General features: G+C 45.3%; 2 protein-coding genes across 20 annotated transcripts in view; both read left to right on the plus strand.

The window, feature by feature from the left end:
- EP400 (E1A binding protein p400) overlaps positions 1-6,393 on the plus strand; it is a 49,439-nt gene extending 43,046 nt beyond the window's left edge. For 15 of the 19 annotated variants that reach the window (XM_080628553.1, XM_080628564.1, XM_080628565.1 and 12 more), the window contains 4 exons: positions 282-412; positions 1,131-1,298; positions 2,011-2,088; positions 3,902-6,393. In XM_080628553.1, the coding sequence (XP_080484679.1) occupies positions 282-412; positions 1,131-1,298; positions 2,011-2,088; positions 3,902-4,174 (650 nt within the window). In that variant the 3' untranslated portion in view covers positions 4,175-6,393. The remainder of the gene's footprint in view (positions 1-281; positions 413-1,130; positions 1,299-2,010; positions 2,089-3,901) is intronic. The other 4 variants (XM_080628566.1, XM_080628563.1, XM_080628561.1 and 1 more) reach the window with 1 other exon arrangement.
- A 34-nt stretch (positions 6,394-6,427) lies between these two features.
- NOC4L (nucleolar complex associated 4 homolog) lies at positions 6,428-16,210 on the plus strand. Its single transcript, XM_080628574.1, has 15 exons — positions 6,428-6,639; positions 6,759-6,882; positions 6,974-7,080; positions 7,319-7,426; positions 7,910-8,059; positions 8,670-8,769; positions 9,072-9,106; positions 9,232-9,282; positions 9,818-9,929; positions 10,597-10,657; positions 11,188-11,298; positions 12,578-12,741; positions 13,156-13,238; positions 14,151-14,264; positions 14,581-16,210. The coding sequence occupies exons 1-15, from the start codon at positions 6,544-6,546 to the stop codon at positions 14,695-14,697; spliced, it is 1,533 nt and encodes a 510-aa protein (XP_080484700.1). The 5' UTR covers positions 6,428-6,543; the 3' UTR covers positions 14,698-16,210.
- The last annotated feature ends 7,526 nt before the right edge of the window (positions 16,211-23,736 follow it).

Genomic DNA, 23,736 nt, shown 5'->3' on the forward strand with positions numbered 1-23,736 from the left:
TATTTTGTAACAGCCTCCTGTAATAAGGGCAGAATTTTTCTTGTAGGAAGATCATTGTTTTAACACATAGTTGACTTGCTCATGCCCTTAGAATGTTTCTTTTCCTCCACTGTCAAAATCATATGTCTTATTCCCATTAAAATCAGTGGGCTGTTAGTGCTCAGAGCTATGCAGATGCATAAGTCTATAAAAAGCACAGTCTGTGCTTGCAAGCTGTGATTACTGGGACAAAGCAATAAAATCAAGACTCTTACAGTTCTAATTATTCTTGTAATTTTCAGGAGGCCAGACGGTAGTTGCACAGCCACTGCATGTCCAGCAGCTTCTAAAACTCAAGCATCATCAAGCAGCACAGCAACAGAAAGCTATCCAGCCTCAGGTTGCTCAGGGTCAGGCTACTGTGCAGCAAAAGGTACTGGCTGTTTGTTCTCCTGTTGAGTTACACTTTTGTGGTTGTAAAGCTCCAGCTCTGAATTATGAGGGCACTCCTAGAGAGTCAGTCAGGATTTCTAGGGTGAATCTTAAGTATATATAGAGAGAACAGTTTCTCATGTGCCTTGTCAGGTGCTCAGTATTTTTTTCAATAAAGTGGCTGTTTGGTGTGATTTCTCAGGCCCCAAACTGGATTTTCTTTCTTAAGTGACAAAGATTCTCGTTAGTCATTTCTAACATAGCCAAAAGTGAAAAATTCTTAAAGATTTTCACTGTTTACAATATAATTTGTGCAAAATACACTTTTTTCCCCTGAAATGTCATGTTCTCATGGGCTTTGCTGTCAGTCAGCCACCAGTGTTGTTTTTTGGGAGCGCATTATCATATGAAGTGTGCATGTGTGTGTAAGAGAGAACTTTTTCAGTAAATCGAATCATAAAATGGTTTGGGCTGGAAGGGACTTTAAAGATCATCTAGTTCCAACCTCCCTGCTGCAGGCAGAAAGTAAATACTTACAGTGATTCAGAATATTTGTATAAGTGCATGAAAGGTTTTCACTGGCGCTCATTTTGCTATTACTAATCCTGGAAGGATTTTGTTTCGATAATTAAGTAGAATTAATCCTATTAGCTACCTACCTATTCTTTAAAATACACGTGTATTTTGTAGTCATTGATACTTTTTTTTCTCTTCTGCAGATAAATGCTCAACAGGTTACAGTCCAAACCCAACAGCAGACTTCACAGCAACAAAAAGTAACTTACACTACACAGCCTGCCATTAAAACACAGTTCTTAACAACTCCAATTTCCCAAACCCAGAAACCAGGAGGAACCCAGCAAGTCCAGGCCCAGATTCAGGTACAGGTAACCCAGGTTTACACCTTTAAACTCTGCTGTGACTGGAGGATTGTAAAGATGAGAGGTGAGGTAGCATTTTAGCACTCACTCTTATTCTAGTCACACATTTGTTTAAATGGACTTTATTATAAAGTTCACTGGTGCTGAATATGTGGCCTTATAGCAGGTTAGAGGAACTATCTGAGCTATAAGTTTGCCTTTCCTTTTTGAAATAATCAAATTGAGTCACTCCTTTTTATTAAGCAAGGGATTCCATACTTGTATGTACTAAGGAAGATTTCTGCTGCTGCCTCTCAGCCTTATCTCTGGCAGCCAAGAGTAGGCGACACTTATTTTCTTTTCTGTATAACTGGATCAGTCCATGGAAAAAGAAGGAGGTTAGGAATTGGAAGCTTTACTCTTTCAAAAGTATATCTAAGATAATGTGGCCCATTAGAATTTATGTGCTTCCTTCAATGTTATATATAGTTAGGAGGAAACAAGAATGTTGCAGTTAAAATTGAAAAATACTTTCCCTCTGCTAGCTAAGTTCTTCAGTACACTGAAAACACTAAAAAGGTTTACAAAAGTTCAATATCACTATGAATGCCAAGCTGCAACTTACTGTGACCAGGATGTTGGAAAGGTTTTCACCTGATAGCAGTATAGGTATAATGTTTTGCTGCTATTAGCAAGTTCTTATTTTGACCAAATCTTCCTTTATTCAATGGCACTACAGGTTGCAAAACTTCCACAAGTGGTCCAACAACAGGCTACTGTTGCCAACATTCAACAGATGGTTTCAGTTTCCCAGCAGGTAGGTTTTGTGGTTGTCAAATTTAGCACTAGAAACATGATCCTAGTGAAAGCTCATTTGTTTTGAATATGTGTATTTTCATCTTATGTGTGGCACAGGTGGTATTTTGGAAGGATATAGCAAGTGGCTTCTATAAAAATGAATCGTGTCAGCTGCCGTATATTCTGTAGTCTAGAACTTGGGTAGATGGAGCAATGTTTGTTCATCATTGTAGATAAGTGGAAAAACAGATTTTAAAAGATATTTTGTAGCACTTAAAGAATTTATCATAATTGGTTTCTTGTGATGTGTAGTCAAAATAGCAAATGACTGAACTGATGAGCACCATCTGAGTTTGTCCAGCTCAGTTTGTTGTACGAGAATTAGGACAAATTGCCAAATGCAATATGCCAAGTGCCTTGTAGAACTCAGAATGGTTTGGTATCTGCTCTAAGTGTTGTATGGACAGGAGTAGGGCAGGAGAAGGTCATACAATTTGGTTACCCTCCCCTAACTACCAGGCCATTTATTTAACACCGTGTAGAACAATGTCAGTCAGACCATTAGCAACAGGCACAACTTATGCAGTTGATTGGCAGGAATGATTTAACTTTGGATGGTGGATGAAGTTACTGCCTTTGGTGCACAAAAATCTGAGCCAGTCGGCTCTTGATCTGTCACAATTTATAGTGCAGTGTTTTAGTGCAGAATAAAATCTGTGACTTTTTATCTCCAAACGATGATAAAGAGGTGTAAGCTGACTGATAGCCACTGCAGATGTGAATGTTCAAGGGCAAGGTAGACAGCAGGGTGTAGAAACCTCATCACTCAACACAAGTTGAGTTGTCCTCTGCAGTCAGCAGGAGCTGCTAGATAATTTTTCAAGGGACATTAAAAGCTAGATTTCCAGGAGTCACTGATGTTGGCATAACTCCAGGACTGTTGAAATCCATGGTGAAAAGACAAATAACCACCTCCCCTCCCACACAAGTCAGTGAAGTCAGTGGCAGTAGGATCAGGCCATGCCAAGTATGTTTAAAACTGCAGTCTCTGAGTATGTGGCATTCTTTTTACCTCAATTTTTAGTGCTTCCCAGAGGATTACTCTTGAATTGATCAAGAGCTGACTTTCCCCTAGAGAAGCCCTTGCAGCTTCATTTGGTTTCTGCCTCTAAAAAAGGCAGTTGAAGCTGCTCAGTTTTAATTACCTTCTCACCTGAACAAAGAGATGCTGAATTTTCTTCTCCCTTGCTCTGGGTAGAGATATGAAAATGAGATTTCTGGATAGAGTTCAAACTATCCTACCCTAAATTGGGAATAGAAACTGGCAGCTGTAGTCTGAAAGGGTAACGTCAGAGACTGGTAGGAAGCTTCGGTGGCTGTATTTATTGTCACAATATGGGTGCAGAGTCGGCATTTTAATCTCTTTGATCCTCCATCTATCCCTCTGTTCTTTTCCCTGTTCCTTCACTTCTGCTTCTGCAGTACAAGATTTTTCCAGTTTATCCAGTGGGATTTCTATACCTTTCATCTATCTTATGCAAAGGATCTGGGGGAATGTCCTTTGATTTGCATTGCAGAGATCTAAGTTAAGGCATCTCAGCTCTTAGTTCTGAATTATAAGGCTCTAGAAGATGTGACAGAATGGTTTCTCAGTGAAACCACAGAGCCTGTGCTCCCAGAATCCCTCCCAGCTCTTACTTTGACCAAGACGTTTGTCAGTCAAGAGAGCAGATGCCTATGTAAGAAAGATGCCTTCTGTAGAGCAGAAATGTAATGAATGCTCAGTTTAATGCCAAACTATTCTGTCATTGCTTTGTCATCCTCATGTCTAGGTACAGGCTCAACCCCAAACTGTGACACTTTCTCAGACGACAGCAGGTCAACAGCAGGTTCAGGTGATTCCTGCCACAACAGCTACTGCTCAGGTCGTCCAGCAGAAACTCATACAACAGCAAGTCGTGACAACAGCATCTCCCCAGATTCAGGCTCCGGGTGTACAGAATCCAGCCCAGACACCAGCAACATCTGAAGCCCAGAATCAGCAAGCAAAAGTACAAATGAGGACGCCTACTGTCAGATTAAAGGCACCTACTAAACCAAGTTGAACTAATGGTTAAAATGCAATAACAGGGAAACACAGCGTTTCTTAGTTGCTAAGCCAAGTGAGAAGCTACTCCAAACACCCAAATGAAGACAAACCACCTCTATTTTTTTTTTTAGCAGAAGTGTTTTTTGCTGGTGAACATTTAAACATGGAAACTCTCATGTAACTTCAGTGTATTAGCAACTGTTTAGCACTCAAAATCTGTACAAGCTGCATTCTGCCAGTGTTCTCTGTGCTCATTCAGACCAGATAAAGCAAACATTAGTTACATTTAAAACCTGCCCGGCTTCACAAAAGTAACATGGTAATATGCCATACATGTCAGTAAAATTCATCTGTGGTAGCATACCACAAACTGCCCGTGGGAATATGCAGTTCTTTGCTGTAGTTCAGATGTGTGCTGAATATCCACAGTGAAGCCATCCGAAGAACCAGGTGTGGCTATTACAGCAAAGTATTTTCCATCTTTATAAAAGCTGCGTGTTGTTCTTGCTTGAGGTAAATACCTCTGGAAGATCTTAACATATTTGAAGTGCTCCCTGCAAAGTTTAGCCAATAAATGTGAAAACCTGTAAGTATATGTAATTAAAAAAGGAAAGAAAAGTTTCATTCTCCATTTTTGTAAGTCTTTTAAAAATGTTTGTTAGTAGTTTTGTGTACAGTTTACTGAATCACCCAACCTGTGCCCTCATTCTCATATTTCACTTTAAGGTAATGGATATTTTAGGCATGAACTGAGTAAATACTGTGTTGATAGTAGATGTGTATTAAAGTGTAGCCCTTTCTTTTTTCGGTAGAAGATGTTTGGTGGATACAGCTCAACAATTGATCCATAGCTGTTCCTCATGGGACTTCCATCAAGGAAAATCTACAACTGATAAAATTTAATCTCTCAGTTTCATTCTGCTCTTGCAACATGTTTAAATGTTCAGTACTTTCTACTCAGCTTTCAGCTCGGGGAGGGGTGGGGGGCTAGGGGAAGGGAGAATAGTGAAATGAAATCTAAGACTTACTTCTTCAACTGTGTAAAGAATAAGATCTAACTTTTGTACTATTCTTTTACTAAAGCTAATGATGAATGTATCTTCAGGTGGGTATTTTGGATGTGAATAGAGCGTGGCCTCTTCCTCCAAATCAGTTTGCCTTATTGTTATGATGAAAAAAAAAACCTTAGCAAAAAGCTGCATAGAACTGTGGGGTTCTCTACTTTTCTCGCATAAAATGAAAAGCAGACTCTGTTTGCAAACAGCACTGAGTGAGAAATCAAAAAGTTCTTGGTGGCTTGAATGGATTTGTTTTACTTTGGCCGTAAAGGTGCATGACGTGTCAAATCCAGACAGAATTCTCACATTCCTTCTCTGAGACGGTTTTAAGATTATTTTTCCATTCTGTGATCTTTTTACTCTTAGGAGGGGAGCCTGTTTAAAGGCAAGGAAAGCATCTCTCTTGTTCCTGACCTCTGTATGTACACACCTATTGGTACCCAGCAACCCAAATGGCTTAAACAAGAAAGAATACCCATTAGTAGGATAGGGACAGCCCATTCTGTTAAGATCACGAATGCAAACTACCAGGTCAGGCAGCCTTCCCCATCTATCTCTGTGTTAATTTTATACCTCCTTTCTCCTGCAGCCTCTTGAACCCTCAGCTCTGCAATTACAGGGGCAATGTTGGGTTTTTTAAGCTGTTTGTGCATGTGGCAGCATTCCCTCAGCCCTCTTTGGGGTTTGTGCCATTACCTAAATGTTGTTTCTAGCCTCAAAGCTGGTGGTGTTGGCAGTGGAATAGTTGGAAATGTGAAGCAGATGCAGTGGTAGCGGGTAACTGACACTGTGTGCGGTATGGTGATGCTCATCCAAAAATACTGCTTAGTTAGCCCCAGTTTTACTTTTAAATGTTTAGCTCTTATTATGTGCATAGGGGGGGACACACTGCCAACAGTGGGAAAGGTGTTGGCTGCATCATTGTGCTGATCTGATTTGGTGTCTCAAGAGGCGATTGTTTCTTGTTTAGGTCAGTTCATGAAGATAAAAATCACCTTTTTTACTTTGTTTCTTTCTCCTTTTTTTTCCCTTTTGATGTATCTTTCTCCCAGGAGCGCGTTAGGAAGTCAACCTGTAAATAGCTGATGAACACAAGCATTTGTACTTGATGCAGTAGGATTATAAGGAATAGCGATGTATCCTACCTGAAGGTGTAATAAAGTGTACATTTTTGTAACGCCATCGTGCTCTGCCTTCTGTCACCCGGGGGAATCGGGCGGCTCTCGGCACCTATGCGGTGCCCGGCTCCGTGCAGCGGCGGCTGCGGGACCGGCCCCGCCTTTGGGCGGAGCGGCCGTGGCTCCTGCTCCGCCCTTCCGCCGGCAGCATGGCGCGTTCGGCCGCGCTCGCCGCCTGCCTGGAGGCCGTGCTGGGCAGCCGCAGCAATGCCAACCGCGTCTTCGAGATCCTGGAGCTGCTGGCGGTGCGGGCCGGGGAGCGGGGAGGGAACGGGCCGGGGCCGGGCGGGCTGTGGGTGGCGCTGAGGGGTGAGGGCCGCGGCTCGCCGCTCGCCGGCCTCCCCTCACGGACGCGCTCTTACAGGGCCAGGAGGAGGAGGAGGACATCCTGTGCGCCGGCAGGGCCTGCAGCCGGCTCTTCGGGGCCTTGCTGGAGCGCAGGGAGCTGTTCGTGGGCCCGCTGCCCGCCGAGGAGGCCTCTCTGGCCGGTGAGTGGGGAGCGGCCCTAGGCCTGGGTCCCGCCTCGCTGGGTCTCACCCCGCCGCTCCGAGCTTTCAGAGTTGTGTGTTTCACCCTCAGATAACTACAGCGCTGAGGACAAGTACAGGATATGGATGAGGCACCGCTACAAGGAGTGCGTGGATTGCTTGGCAGAGCTCATGGGGCACGATGCCTTCCAGGTCAAGGTAGGTCCCGAGCCTGCTGCTGAGTTCACATGGGGGTCCCTTGCGATGCAGAAGCATTTATGGCTCCAGTATTTCAATGTGGAAGGGCAGCAGTGCTGTGTGATGTTGCTGGTGCGCTGGCTCACCCCTGCTCACCAGGCTTGCTGCATTCTTAGTGAGGAACATAGTTCATTCTGTGTCCTCTGGGTCTGAGCCCTGGTGTCCTTGTTGAGGTGAGGTCTTGCCTTTCTTTTTAAAGGAATTGTCGCTGTGCACCCTTATGAAGTTTGTTGAGTTGGAGGCACGATACCCACTGATCAAAGTAGAGTGGAAGGGCAGTTTAACTTTTCCTCGTGACCTTCTTAAGGTAAGCTGCAGAACTAAGTTCCTATTGTCAGTTACCTGATGGCGCACAACCTCACATGCACACCTTCTCCAGTACTGAAACATCAACCTAGGAGGTTCTCAGTGCCAAGGGAAGGTGGTGGTCTAGAAGGGCACCAAGAGCTTCTGTCCCTGGTGAGGTGCCAGGTTTGAGCTGGATTCCTCAGTTTTATGGAGTACCGGTGCTGGAGTCGCTTTTTGGAGTCCCTGGCCTCACTCACAAGGACAAGGACATGAGAGGGAAGGTGCTGACCCTGGTTCAGCTGCTGTGTCATGATGGAAGGGCCCCCTTGTGGAGGTTGGGAGGGCCTGTCAGAATGGCTTGTGAATGTTGCCCTGGGGAAAGCAGCACACAGCCGAGCTGTCTGCCTTTCAGAAGGAAAGGAGGGTGCCCTCAGCCAGCACAGCTCTCTGGCTACTCCAGTAGAGACTGACTTTTTGCTTTGCTTTACCAATCTTTTGTTAGGTGGTTGTTGATGGCTTGCTGCCCTTAAATGAGGATGCTTCACTGCTTATCTCTCGCTTTCAAGAATACATGGAGTATGATGACATTCGGTACTTTGTCATAAGGGCAGTCACTGAGAGTATTGGACAAGTCATGCAGAAGACAAAAGAGGTAACATGTTATTGTTGACGTGGGTCTGGATAAACTGCTCTGAAACAGTGTGTCTTGTGCATGAAGCAGGGAGTGACTAGTGATAGGTGAAAGGTTTGGAAGCAAGGAAGTGAAAGGTTTAGAAGCAAGAGGAATGAGTGTGCCTGCTCGAAGGCATTGGGTTTTAATTATTTTTCATGACTCTTCAGTCTCAAATTGGCAGTAGTTCAAGACACATCGTTCTTGCAGATCCTTCTGGTCTGGGTTCTAGCTTCTGTTTTACTCAAGTCTCTGTAGCTTGAGTGGCACACACAGAACTTTTAAGTCTGTTCCCTCTGGTGCAGAAGAAGAGTGTTTTCTTTAACTGGATCCACCAGTTTTGTTAAACCAGAAACAGTTTCTGTCTCTTTAGTTCAGAGGTAGGTTTTGTGTTGTGCAAACAGATAATGCTCCAGGACAAGACAGCAATAGAGAATACACCAGTATGTAGTTCAGCCATCAGCATTTTTCCTTTCCTGTTTCTTTCCTAGATACATACAGTGCTTAGGAGATAGGGCAATATCGAAGCCAGCATCTTGCTATCTCTTGTGGAACTTGCTTCATGTTTAATTATATGGGTTTTTTTTCTCAGAGGCCACTGCCATTTTACCAGCAGAACGTCTTTTCGCTCATTTCACCCATTAACATGCCGAACAAAGACAGTGACATGGTCAAATTTCTGGTGAAGCAAGGTTAGTAAGCTCCATGTGAGGAACTGTGTATGGAAAAGATAATCAGGTTTAAGATTTTTATTGTAAAAAGACTTATATTATTGTTTGGTTATGGAAAACATCTGCTGCTGTGATCACTGATTCTAAACAGTATTAGAAAATCCACATTCCTCAGTCTGCAGTGGGGTTTGTCACGGACTTCTGTCAAGACAAGGACTTCAGCCTAAATTTTTAGGGTATCAAAGGACTAAGTAAAAAAGGGTCATCTTAATTTTTTTAAACATCCATTTCAAGTTCAACATCTCTTTCCCCTTTCTTCTTAGACAACTGGGAGGAACTGAAAGTGTCAAAGCTGCAGGTAAGTGTTCGTTTGGTGCTTCAGGGTTGAAATTTTATCTACTTAAAGTAGAGCTTTACCTACACCAGTGTTTGGTGTAGCTTTACCTACACCAGTTAACTCACTGTTTGCAATTCTGTTTTAAGGCACACAAGCAGGCCTTTGAGAAAATGTGGCTCAGTTTCTTGAAGCACAAGGTGAGTGTTCCTTCTGCCACTGACCTGTACCACTCATCTGTCACTAATCTTTAGAGGCTGTGGCTGTTCTTGCATGGAGCTCCTGGTAGGACCCCACTATTTCAGTGTTGGATGAGAACATTCCAGTCACTGCTTCTGCTGGGTTGTTCTGCCAAGAAACGTGACCTCATGTATGGTCTGTTTCTTCTCCTTACTCTCGGCCTCTTTTTTTCCATCTTAAACAAATCTAACCCGAGTAGTGACCTGCAGCAATAGCAACCTCTTTTCACATGTTGAAGGCTACCAAGCCTTATTGCTAGTGACTTTCCCCTCTGAGCTGTGATGACACTTTTAGTTGTGAGCACTTGCTGCTTTCAATGAACTTGGTGGTCATGTATCACTTGTAAGCTCTCATATTTGGGAACTGTTGCTGAAAGCTATATTGTCCTGGCACATTCCCTTTTGTTTGTGTGTTGTCTTTTTGAACCATGGGTTGCTGTTGCTCTCGGAGTTCTCTCACTATGATTGTTTGACTGTATTGTGTCATCCTTCACAGCTACCCGCTGGCCTCTACAAAAAAGTTCTTGTTATTCTGCATGACTCCATCCTGCCTTACATGAATGAACCCACTCTCATGATAGATTTCTTAACACTGGCCTATGGCATAGGTGAGTGAAAACAAGTTTTTTGTTGTTTGTGATACATACCTGCAACTTGATACATACAGACTTGGAAGGTCTGCTAGCTGAAGCACCATGGCATAGATGATGAAACAGATGTACTTTTGGCTGGGATGAAGCTAAGGAGCAAGGATGAACTCCACTGTTACTAAAAATAAGATGTTTTTACCTCTGTTTGTCAGTGTTGTTGCTCCTTGTGTGTAATGAAAATAATATTTAAAGCCTTGGGAAGAGTAGAATACTGGAGTGATCTCTTAAATGGGGTTCAGCCAGCACTGCTGATACCTGAGTTGCATTGGGACACAGGATGCACAGATTCCTACAGGGATATCCTAAGACCTTTGCCTGCCAGTGTGGCTTTATTGAAGGATTAGAGCATCATGTTTTTGTGTCTCTGTCCTTCAGAGTCTGTTCCTCAGTTTAATCTTTGTAAGTCCTACAGTTTAATCTTTGTAAGAAATGTGTGACCCTCTGGAAGGTTTTAGATGAAATTGTGTCACCTTACAGCCATCATGCTGGCTCTGATTTCAGGTACTCTTAGTTTTGTGTTCCTTCTGGGGAGGTTTTATAATAGAAACAAGTTGAAGCTGATCAGTTTTTGGGTTTGGTTTTGGTTTAATTTTTATTGTGTTGATACCTGCCTGCTTTCTTACAGGTGGAGCAATCAGTCTTTTAGCCTTAAATGGATTATTTATTCTGATCCATCAACATAATCTGTAAGTAAAAAGAGCATATTGTTTAAAGGAACATGGGGGTTTGCGTTTATATCTTTATGTAAAGGAATGGAAATGGATTCTCCACAGCTGCAGGCTTTAAATTCCCCCATGAGAGAGCCAAACTCTGCACCAGAGGCTCAGCTGTTTGGATACTAGCTCTTTTGGTAGTCTGACTTTATTTTCAGCTGAGCCTAAATATGCTGTTCTCCAGACTGTGGTTGCTCAGCACTTGAAAATCGATTTTCATTGATCTGATTACATAGTGAAGCCATAGTCTTTAGTGTGCCTTTCATTGGATCATGTACCATTTGCAGTCAGTGGACATAGCTTCACATCCCGAAAATGGCTGGGCACTGCTAGAGCCATAAATTCTCCTTACAGCTTGTTTTCAAGTGGTGGCTGTAGAGAGGAAACTAAGAAAGCTAAACAGAGAAACGGCAGTGGTCTGTAATGAAAGCGCAGAAACATTTAGACACAGTGTAGTCCCACTATACACCACTAACGGATGTCTTTTTCCTGTTTTATAATAGGGAATATCCTGACTTCTACAAAAAGCTGTACAGTCTTTTAGACCCTTCTGTATATCATGTGAAGTACCGAGCCCGCTTCTTCCATCTGCTTGATCTGTTTTTGTCTTCATCGTAAGTAGCATCTTTATGTTCACATATTTTCCTCTTGCTTTTCTGTTATTCTTGAACAGTCCTCCACGTCTGGATATTACATATTCAGTGTGCCTACTGGATTAGATTCATTTTTACTGAGAAAACTGAATCTAAGGGTGTTATTGCAGTGGTGTGTAATTTTTCATGTGCTATTTCTGAAGATTTGCCATACAACGTCTAGTTTCAGGAAGTGAAAATGCAGTTAGTGATCTGAGTTTGATCTGCGAGTGATTATGGATGTATTTTGGTCTGTATTCCATTTGGCTGAAGGTGGTGATTTTTCTGTCAGTCTTCATGAATATGGAAAAGTAACATTCACAGGCTTTTTATAGGTGATAAAGCTGTTGATAAATTGATGACCTTTTGCAGACATCTAACATTGGAATGTGAGGTATTTGACAGTCTGTCTTGATCCTGTCAAATCATCATACACAGGGAAGAAATGAGATAAGCAGCTGGTCATGTAGTTGCCATCATATGTTAGAAAATAAACCAAGAGTAACGCTTTACAGTTCAGCACTGAGCATTTAATATCAAACTGCTTGTATCCATAGTGTACCTTGGAGAGAGTAACAAGGTCTGACAGATGGTGTCCTATGGGGTGGCTCTGCTGAGCCTTGCAAGTGTAACAAGCCCTAGGGCTGAAGGCTGAGTGGCTGAAAATTGTCATTTTTCATCCTGGTTCTTCTGACCTGAAAAGTGCCTGGATGAGCTGATTGCTGTTAGGAATTTGCATTTTTACCATTAGAAAAAACCCCTTACCCTGCACATTTACATCACAGCAGCCTAATGTTCCCATTAACAGCTGCAGTGCTTGCTTTAGTCCTGGAAGTATTATGTAAATTTACCATCATGGCCTGTGTATTAATTAAACCCAAAAAATGACATGAGAAGAAGTGCTTGCCTGGCCAAGTGTATAAACCCAGAAGTTTATAAAAGCACTGAATAAAGACTGCCATGTGAATGACCGTGTACCAGAGCCGTGCTTGACAAGTGCCTGGAGCGGTGCCATGCATCTGGATTGAATTGATTTCAGATTATTCATGCACTGAATGGAAATACCCATAAATTTCTTCCAGAGAGCGCACAAGAGCCTATATTGCTGCTTGAAATTAGGATTCTAATAGCTTCTCTTTACTCCATAGCCCAAAAAACCTGAAGAGCCCCACAGATCTTTACCCTGACCTGCTGTTTGGATTGGTGAGGTTGACTTGATAGGACTTTTACAAACTGGTTTCTTCTGTCTCCTTTCCAACAGTCACCTGCCAGCGTACCTGGTGGCAGCGTTTATAAAGCGCCTCTCCCGGCTGGCCCTCACTGCTCCTCCTGAGGCTCTGCTCATGGTCATTCCCTTCATCTGTAACCTCTTTCGGAGGCACCCCTCATGCAAAGTGCTAGTACACAGGCCTAATGGGCCAGAAGGTAAGGGGGAAGGTGGGCAGGGAGTTCTGTGTTCTGCCTTGAGACAATATAAAGAGCAGGATTCCTGTGAAGGAGGAGGTGAGATCCCAGTTCTGAGGTTTAGAGGATCCTTCTGTGCCTTGAGTTTGTGAGAAGCCAGCAGGCTGCTCCTGCCAGTTCTGTAACTGTGAAGACCTGCCTGCACTGCTCCTCTGACCTCGCACCTCACAGTTGGTTCCCCTGCTGTCGTGATTCCCTGGGTGAAGGCTGCTTTGAGCCTGACACGCTGACCCAGGCTGCTTCCAAGTGCTAAAGGACTGGCAGAGCTGTACCAGACACTGAGCTTGTCTTGTTCTGCGGCATTGCTCTGGGTCTCTTTGTTCCCTTTGGTGTTACACACATCACACAGGAGGTATTTGCTCTCTATTTCCTTAGATATTTCAGAAGATCCATATATTATGGAGGAGGAGGAGCCATCCAAAAGCAAGGCTTTAGAAAGCTCTCTCTGGGAGATTCAGGTATGTCAGTTAAAAAGGAACTTCTGCATTTGGTATGGGTTTCTTCCAACTTTGCTGCTTCCTTGACACATATTGGCAGTCCCATTTACAGGAACCTGCTGAGGTATGTCCTGCAAATGCGATGAGCTTCTGGATGATCCTTTACTCTGCACCCTTTTCTGTCCCCGCATAGAGACAAATGATTTCATGTACATGTCAATTAGGGGCTTGTGAGCACACAGCTGACTGTGCAGCTAAAAAGTGTGCAGTTAACAGCTGAAACAGCCTAAAGAGCTGAAAATCTATGAGGCTTTTTATTTGCTGTGAAGGGGAGAGAGGAACTTGCTGAGCACTGATGGAAATTAATTGGGTACAGCTAGGTCATCCTGTAGAAATGGGTTTAAAAATGCTAGAGAAGATTGTAAAGTTGACCTTTCATCTGGATCTTTTGTAGGATAGCTCATGAAGGTTGAAGTTGGTTAAATTACTTCTGATGGTTCTAAAACCCTAATGCCAGGATTATCACTTTTGATTTAAATGGTACAAGGGTTTTGTGTAAGGGCTGAAACAGCAGCAAGAATGTTGTGCAGGAGCCAAGAAGTCCAGAGAGCTGGAGCTTGGCTGCAGCATCAGGGCAATGGGAGGTAGCAGAGTTGGGTTATATGTTGTAGGCATGACCTGTGGAAGAGTCCCATCTCTGTTGAGCTGGATTTGAATGGGGTGAGAGGGGCTTTTGATGTGTGTGAAAGATGGCTGAAATCAGGATTTCTTGAAGCTCTGTGGTAGCACAGTACAGCAGACTTGCTCCTGCCAGAATTCGATGTTCACTGAAGATCAGACCAGCAAAGGGGCAGATACCTTTGTGGGAATCCACATGGATGTGTGTATACCCTCTATTTACTGGACCATCTCCTGTTTGTCTTGCTTTTGCAGACTCTGCAAAGCCATTATCACCCAGAGGTGGCCAAGGCAGCTGCTATCCTGAACCAGTCTCTGTCTGAAATGGAGGATGACATATCAGGACTCCTGGAGCTCTCAGCTTATGAGGTAGTGCTGCTGTGCCTTTGTGAATGATTGGAACCAGAGGAAAGGAAACTGGCTCTTGAATGCGATAGCTGTGTCCTGTTCATCAGCCTTGCTGCTGGGGAGGGAGCTAAACTGACTTTTGGTTACTCAGAGCCAGGGACAAACAGGAAAATGTTCATTAAATAATGGAGCATGCGCAGCAATGGTGACAGGGATGGCTTTTATATAAAAGGTTTTTTTACTAGATCTTTTAAGAGGTTAGAGTGAGCAGTGGTATCAGCCAGGGTGAAGAGCTTGTGCTGAGTTTTACCAATATCTTCTGGTTTTTGATTTGTAGCTTTTTGATAAAGAAGTAAAGAAGAAGGTGACTGACGTGCCCCTGGAGTTTGAGCAAGTGCGAGGCTTGTTTGGGAAGAAAAATGATGTTTTTGCAGAGCACTTTTCTTTGGATTGATGTGATCTCTTGCAAACACATCTGCACAACTGACTGATCATAGGGACGTGCACAAAGCTCACATTGTGCTCAGCAATTCTACCTTTGAAGTATCGCCATGTGAGGAGAGCTGGACTGCTTGAGAAAGGTGCAGCCGCCTTCAGTGACCTTTGCCACTACCCATGGGTGGACTTCCCCTTGTTTCTCATGCTCGTGTACTGCCACCTGATACTTGGATTTTCCTCAGAGGAAGGTTTTCTGGACTTGTTCATTGCTGGGATTCCAGAGCTGCTGGTGCTGGCTGTGGTCAGTAACTGCACCATCGGCCCATCTTGCTGCCGTTCAATGAGACTGAGGGTACTTGTGGACTCCCACTGCTCCTTTTACTTTTCAGATGTGTTATTTTTATACTAGAGCTGACAACCTGTTTGTAGCAAGAGACTTCAACAAACAGCTGTAAACACCTGGTGATATCCTAATTGTATTTTTTTTATATACACTTTAAACCTCATGTATTCAGAGGGATATTTAGTTTCTTATGTACTCATCTGAACACTCCCAAGTTTGAGGCACTGAAAGCTCTGGTTTGTCAAAAACAACTCATGGATGGTGATCAGTAATTTCAACTATGGAGTGTTGCTGATGTTCTTTCATCTACGTCCATTTCGTGCTGTAAGGTTGCTTAATTCAAAATGCTCATGAGCTTTGGAAATCCTGGTGCCTCCTGTAGCAGGGAGGCCAATTGACGTGCACTGGGATGCGTGTCTCATCCTAGATTTTTGCTTCAGATTGATAAGCAGCTTGCTGTAGTTCTGCTTGCAGCCTGCAAGTGTTGTAGGAGATCTGGCCAGTGTGTATCCAGGTGTTAATGGAGTTTTAACTTATCCATTGGTAGGTGCTTTTGTTAATTTGGGTTTTTCATATAGTTCCATGCAGAAGTCATGCAGAAGTTCCTTCTGATAGGGTTTTTGGTTTTGGCTTTTCCCCAGGGTTTTAAATTTGAGCTTATTAAGAGCACAGATAAACTCAGGGCCTTTTTTTGTCTCCAACAATATTATTTTTCCAACAATATTATCTTGTTAGACTTTGCATAATTTGAAATCATAGTTTGTGGAGGAGAAAAATGCAGTCAAGAAAGTGGAGGACAAGAAATGTCATTTCTGGCAGACAAGTGTAAGTCAAGGAGAGCTGCAGCTGTTTTGGAGATCCTAAGTGTTAGGTTTTCTTCATACTTTCCAAACAATGGGCATGTCCTCAGAGTATAGGGCTTGCAATCCTGTCTCCTCGCTGGGCAGCCTGCTTTGCTTTTCTTTGACTTCTGGTGTCTGGTAGGAATGCAGAATGGCTGAGATGGTAACTTACAACTTGAGGGTCCTCTGTTCAGGTTCACCCAAGCCTTCTGTTTCAGCTCTAAAATGTATCTCCCTGTATCTTATGTACGTTGTATGTGTTTGGTAAACGTTTTGAAGTGCTCTGATGCTATAGTAGCGAGGACCACATGGCTACTTTTGAAAGAAGTGTCTGTCACCTTTCAGATGAAATGAATGAATATACTGAACATTGTAAAGAATGAGCATATATTTTGAATACTTTTCTCTGCATCTTTTTGTTTTATGCAGGTTTTTGTTTGCCCAGTTATATCTGTCTGAAGTAACTGCTGGGCAGTGTCATTCACAGCTTTCATAGTATTGACACTCAGGATTTCAGGATTCTTTTTTAATGCACACATATTAAACCATTTGGGCATGGGGCAAGTCCAGGTCTTGTGGTGTTGAAAATAAGGGAGTTTGGTTGGGTTTCTGTATCTGGACAGAGGGTGAGCAGAGTCTTTCTGTCAACAAGGCATCCAAAGGGCTGGTGTGTGTGCCTCTCTCTGTTGTCTTGGGGTCTCCTGGCACCAAACAAGAATATCCCAGACATCAGGCAAATGGAGTTGGAGGAGAGTGGTGGGAAGTAACAACTTCTGCCTTCTGATAGGGCCTTCTGCTGCCTTGTGGGCAGAGCCTTGTATCTCTGTGGTCAAATGACCACAGACTAAAATACCAATACACCTTGAAAAGGGAGTGCTACTGGAAGTGGGGGGGTTTGCTTTTTCCCAGGAGGAAGTCCATGAAGGTACCAACATCTTCAGTGTTTCACCAGCCGTGAATCCTGGATGAAAGAGTCTTGGGCTCAGATATGAAGTGAATGAATCATTACATCTCTGCCTGTATCAGTTTCCTGCAGATTGGGAGAGTGAGGATTTACACTGTAGTTCTCTCTGCTAGAGACAGGAGATACCATGTGCTGTTGTGTTGAGAACAGAGGCTTCATGACCAGGAGCTGCAGTTCCTGAGTGGAAGGCCTGCTGGTGAAGAGATGGGTCTCTGCTGGGTGTGCTGCTCTGCCCAGGTAAGGCCCTCTTGCAACCTAAGCAATGGCTCCTGGAGTTCAGTGAGCCTTGAGAAGCTGTAGGAGAATTTTGCTGCTGTGTCCCACAGGAGAAGGCCAGGGGAAGGGATGCAGGCAGCAAGTGAAATCCCACCACTGTGCCAGCTCTGGGGGCTGCGTGCTGGCAGCCATCATCACTGATGCTGCTGTTACCCAGCATGTGCCCAGAGCTTGGCTGGGTCTGTGGGCCAGCACATGGTGATCTTGTTTGATGTGTGCCTGAGGATGTCTGACAGCTCACTAGCCTCATGTGCTTCATGGGATGGCTCCATGCCTCGGAGCTGGAACAGATCCACTTTTGCATCCTGTCCCAGGGCTTGGCTTCCTGTGTTCGTTACATCATGTCTAAAGCCATAGTGTGTGGCTGCTTCCAGAGATACAGTCCTCTCTAGTGAAGCTTTTCCTCGTTAGAATGACTTCTGAAGCATCATCCTGCCTGGCTGAAATGCTTCCTCTGGACCATTTCTGCCTGAAGGCTTAGTTTTTCAAAGGTATTTAGTAAATGAACTCCTGTTATCTTTGAGGAGCTGTGTATAAATAGTGATGGGAGCTTTTATTCTCTTTCAGCTTATCAGAGATTTATGGCCTTATTTACTTCAGACTTTCTCTTGATTTCATACTTGGCAGCAGAGATTGTTTTCCCAGCAACAATCCTCCCTGTTCTCTGTGCCCAAGAAGGATGGAATCTCCCATCTTCCTCCTGGGGGGCATTGCTGTCACTGGAACTTTTACACAGGGGCTTTGGTCCTCATGGTCTGAGTTGCTGATGTGGAGCCTGCCAGGCTGTGTCACACAGGCCAGAGGAGCTGGGAGCTATCCTGTGTGGTCCTCTGCAGCACCCAGGCCATGGAGAGCAGCTGGGGGGGTTTCTCCAAGCTGCCCCTCTGCATGTGTGGATGAAAATGCTGCCCTGAGGGTTCTATACACAGCTGGGCAATAGGCAATTGCTATTTGGGATTTTCATCCACTTCTGGTCACTTATCTCCCTGCTACTTTTAGAAGCTGTCAGCGTGCATGATCATGGAGCAAAGCAGATTGAAAGCCTCTGGTTTGAAACTAAGGCAGGGATCAGAAAGAGCAGTGGTCTCCTGGTAACGTCAGGTTTGTGTCCCACCACTTCCATGCAGAGACAGTTGAGGGCTGTGGGATGGGGCTGCAGTCAGGGCCGACCTCACCGGAGCTGCCCAAGGGCTCTGCCCGCTCCTGCTGCCCTTGGGGCCAGCGAATCGGGGCTGGTGGCCACTAGAGGACGGTGCAGACCGGGCCAGGCTCTGCTCAGAGCACGGCTCCCTCAGCACACGTCTGGCTGTGCAGGAAGGGCAGCGAGCAGCGCGCTTGGTGGAGGTCGAACCTAAACCTCGATTCCTGCAGCTCCCATGCGGATACGTGTGCCCACCCGGGCTGGAGCATCAGTGCAGCGTGGACGGTGTGTAACTACGCAGGAGAGTAAATCCCAGCAAGGGTTAATGGGATGTATGGTGAACCTGCCTCGGCAATTGCCTTGCCATGACCCTGTTGTGCCATGGCACTTGTGTGTCACCAGCTGCAATGGCTGAGCCTGTGTCCATGAATGCTTTGCTTGCTGATGCTGCATTACTGTGCTGTGTGAACAGCCTTCTCCTGGTTCTTCCCAAAGTAGCCACACGTGGCATTTCATCCTTGTGGTTTTAAAGCATGTCCTGAAGATTTTCAGTCCCAATTTAGAAATACATTCTGATTCAGGATAGCATTTAAATGTGTGCTTTAAATGCCATGGCAGATGAGATGTAGATTTGTGCTTTAGAGCACTTGGCTGTGTTTAATGCTCCCTCAGGTTCCTTACTGGGATGGAACTGGGGTGGCAAAGCATACACCAGCAGGGCAAAGACTGCAGCCCCAAGTGCCAGGCTTTATTTCAGAGGTCCCTTCAACCTAAGCAACAATTCCACCTCCAAAAACCTTATGGCCAGATAGAGCACTCGGTGCAGTCATGCAGGAAACCTGCATTGCTCACTGGTGTTGGCTGTTGTGGACCAGCTCTTCCTCTCCAAGTGCTGTCCCTGGGGAATGGGCTGGGTTTGGGTCTCTGAGACCCTGCCTACACGGTCAGCTCTGAGCACAGGGTATGGTCCTCGTGCTACGCTGTCGGGCTTATGCCCCTTGTGAAAGTCACATTCTCATCATCTGGAGTCACTGGCTGCAGACGCAGGGTCCCAACCTTACCTTGGTGCTGGGGAGAAAATGAGGGGAGAGGGATCTGCTGGTGCAGGTTTGTCCTTCTGCCTGAACAAATACTTCATTCAGCAGAACATGCATGAGGGTATGTAAAAACCAGGCCTGAATCTCAGCCATGGGCTCAGAGAAGATGGTCTCATGGTCTCGTCTGGCTTTCAATCTGACGATGGGTGAGAGATGCACATACGGATAAATAACGAGGAGAGGGAGCATCCAATTAAACCCTCATCCCAACCACCCAGTAGGAACTACCTCTTTATCACTCTATAATACATCAGAAAGGCTCTCGATGGTTTTCTACTGTGTATAGCAAAACAGAGCAGGATTCTGTTTCTGTTTTAGCTGTTTCCAGCTATTCATCATTGCTATGTCTAAACTTTATCTTACCTGGATAATAGGGCTCCAAGCAGTGATAAAATAAAGTGAAATTAAAATAACTACATAATTCAGATTAAGCTGAAATTATGATAAATCTTTTTAGAGCTGTGGAAAGGTAATAGCTAAACTGCATGGACTCAGTGTTTTGTTGAATGACTGTGATTAAATGTGTTGATCCTCATTATAGCTTTATGTCTATTTCTGTGTAATAACCGTAACTACAGTTCAGCCGCAGTTTGGCACTTAAAGAGATCTCCTTTGAATTCATAACTTGTTGCCTGTCGTTTTGTTTGGCTTTTATAATCTCCAGATAGGAAAGTGTGGTGACAGGTGATGGGTGTTGACCCTGCATATTGTGGGTCTTACAGCCAGGCCATCATCCCTTGATGGCAAACTGCCTGATGGCCCCATCAACCTCCTGGCCACCGGTCCCCATTCGCCAGCCGCAGTGACGTGACCTTGGCTTTTGGTTGAGGCCTTGCCATGGCTCTGATGGCGCTTGAGAGCCGTGAATCATCTCAGCCCTGTTTGCTAATTGCTGGAGAAGTCTGATGGCAAATGCTGCTTCCTGAGGGAGGAAGCTGTGGGGCTGCCGATGGAGTGATGATCTGGCCAGCTGCAAGGACTTTGGGTTGCTGCTTGCATCCAGCGCTTCTCATGTAGCATCACACAGTGCTGGCTCATGAGGAGCTGATTTGGGCCAGGGAAGGGGAACACAGATGGGGCTGGGGAGACACTAAGCAAGAGCTGTGACAACCTGCAGCAGTGATCAGGGCTGCGGTTCCTCCTTGAGCACAGTGTTTAGTGCAGGTAGAGAAAGGCTTTCTCCTTTTATCACGCTGAGCTCATGATATGGACTTGCAAACCTGGGAACCGAGCTGCTCACAGAACAAGTGACAGATCTTGCTTTACAGAACTGATGGTACTCCTGTACTCCTTTGATTCACTATTTATTCTTTCAGGTCAGATCACTGATTCAGTGCTTGGCTCTGCTTAATGTATTGATGAGTCTATAATGCCCTCTGCCACTTTGCTGCAAGATAGTGTGAAACTGCTGTGAAACCCTGAGACATTTCCGAAATAGCACCAGAGCTTTGTGCTCTCCTTGCTGATGAGCATCTTGTGGACCAGCTATGAAGGGAGCAGGGGAGGAAGGTGACTGGAGCAGGCTTTTAAAAGGAGAATTAGAAGTTATTTAGTGATGTGATCCAGCCAAGGGCTTCCCTCAGCCTGGGTCCATGCAGCCCACTTGTTGCTGGGTTTTTGCTCTACAGGGTGAAGCTGTTGCAATGGCAGAGTGCTATCATTACAGGGGTGTCCCACCTGAGAGCAGTGCTGGCTGCACATCCCTTGTGCTAAGCCTGATCCCTTCCCTCTCCTGTGGCTGTGCCATAAGGCACATGGATAGAGTGAAGGGACAGCAGGGACCATCCCGTGTGTGTTGCTTGAGGCCCAGCACGGAAACCTGAGCATTGCCAAGGACAGAGCATGAGGCTTTTGCAGGGATGGGAGGGACGGACAGTCAGGGTGCTGGCTCACTAAGGCGGGTTTTTCCACCCATGCAGGAGCTGGTGTACATGCCATGAGAAGGGGCTCTGCAGACACGTCAGATGCAGAGCTTTGAATTCCTTGAGTGGCATTAATAGAGCGGAGTTTTCTCCCGCCTTGCTCTGCACCGCTGCAGAACACTGACCCTGGTCCTCTGGGATGAACCTGATGGACACTGGGGTTGCTCCTAAAAGCCCCTGCATTGGTGATGGACAGACTGACTGACAGAGCTGTGTGTCCTCCAGTCTTGAGGGTCAGGTAGGTGGGATGAGGCACAGTGGTCAGATGCTTCTCTTCAACAGAACATCCCTCCCCAGGGCCCCTCGCCCTCCAGCCTCAGAGCTGGATTTCAGCTCTTCCAAACCAGCTGATGGGAAGAGAAGGAGACTTTGAATTTTGAGCACGCTCAATTTTGAGCCTCTGTAGGCTTGAATTAGAGAGTACAAACGATGCCCGAATGTTAATGCACCTTTCAGCACGCACGTTATGGAGTGGATGGTAACTTCAACAAGTGCAGTGACACTGCACCAACGATGAACTCAGGCTGGGGTGTCTCCTGGGAAACATCATCATCAATCCCTGCGTATCCCCCCAAACTCTCAAGGCTTTGTTGGTGGCTTGTGAGGACCCCAGAAGAGAGGCAGGGAGTGGGAAATGTCCAAGCTCCATCTGTACAATGGAAAGGTAAATTGCTCCCTCAGAAAACATGGTCCTGAGGGTTAGCAAGACACCAGCAAACACAGCAGCAGAGTGGTGCTAAGGAGTCCTTGGTCCATGAGATCAAACCTGGAAGGCTCCTGTCAGAGAAACCAGCAGGACTGAAGTCTCCAGTGGCCTGGGACTAATTCTGCCCCTGTTTGTACCAGGCAAGAGCTGTGGTGGCTGCAGCATGGCTGGGAAGGGGAGGAAGATTTGCCTGGCAGAATGAGCATTTTAATTGCTCATTTTCTGTCCTTTTTTTGTGTGATTTGATTGTGAATTATGTTTTCTGCATTTGTAATTAGAGGAGGAAGCAGATGGTGAGGGTTTGTCTGAAGTGATGGAGCCATTGAAGTAATTGTTGCTACGGGCATGCTTTCCTAGCAAAGCGGGTGTTCTGCCATGGAGATACCCTGGGAGTTGCTCTAAGAGACTGTTTCTAAATAGCCTGGTCCAGATCTTTATGTGACAGAAATCAGCATCACATCATCTTCTTTTACCAGACACAAACTATGGTGACGTGCCAGGATGCAGAGCAGGGAGCTGAGCTCATAGCTCCCAAAATGAGCTGTTCTGCCACCTTCCAGCATCCCACCTCTGAAAGATGCGGTGGTTCCCGTTGCTTTTCCCTGTGCCATTATAGACCTGCTGCTTTCCTTTAGGAGTCCTTGTCACAGGGGGAGTGTCTGGTTAAGGAGGCTCAGGAGCCACTGATGGTTTAGTTCCCTTCCCAGGCTGGCTGAGGACTTGTTTATGACATGAAATTACAATACAGAGTGCAGCACACGTCAGCTCTGAAGAGCACGTGGCTGCCTCTGTGCTGAGATGCACATGGATGAGTGTCTTACAGCCCTGCTTATTGCCTCTTCCACTCTCCAGGAAAACTGCTGTGAGGAGGAGATAGAGGCAATGCTGTGCTGGAGCAAAGGCTCATCCCCATGTGGGTGACGCTGGGCAGTGTAATTTAAGGTGCATTTCAGGCTGTGCCTACATACACTTCAGTTGCTCCATGGAGGCAGCAGAAGGTCACCACACTGGTGCATCCTCCTGACCTCACCACGTGCCCATGGCTGTAACCAGGTACCTGAACCTCGCTCTTAGGCAGCACTGACACAGCTTTTATACCTTTTGATGCATGAAGGACCACTGAGAAGATCCCATAACAAATCAAACCTACTGATGGGGGCACCTGCCTGCTCTGGAAGGGCTCTGGTGGCTTCTGAAACACAAGGGAGGAGCTGTGGGAGGTTTCAAAGGGAAAGCTGCTGCCCTGGTGGCTGCAATCAAATGGGCTCTGTGTGATAGCACCTTTATCCCCTGTCTCAATGTGGTCGCTTACCTGAGCTCTCCAGCTGCTGCTTGTGAACACACCCAGACTATTTCTATGCTTTAATAGAGCAGCACCGTGAGCTCTTCCATTTGTAAACCCTGTCTGACAGGAATTAAAGCAATATATTTACAAATGCACACACGTATCATTTGAGACAACAAATAACTAGGAAAGACCAGGCAGTCATAATTCACTCTTGTTTCTGCTCTGATGTTTTTAAATGCCTCAACTTTTCCTCTCATGGTTTATGATGTTATCATGCTCCTGTCTAAACTACTACCTTAAAATACATTCTAGGGGGTTATTTTCTCCATAAAACCCTGACAATAATAATTTCCCCTGCAAAGGCTTCAGTTCCTGCTCGCACTGTAATTCTGGGCCTGCCAAGCCATCCTCATCCATTTGATGCCTAGCAAATTGCAGGCTTGCAGGTACCTGCTATCCCTGCTGATGATTAGTAG

This window comes from Psittacula echo (genome assembly GCF_963264785.1).
Source record: "Psittacula echo genome assembly, chromosome: 13".
Lineage (NCBI taxonomy): Eukaryota > Metazoa > Chordata > Aves > Psittaciformes > Psittacidae > Psittacula > Psittacula echo.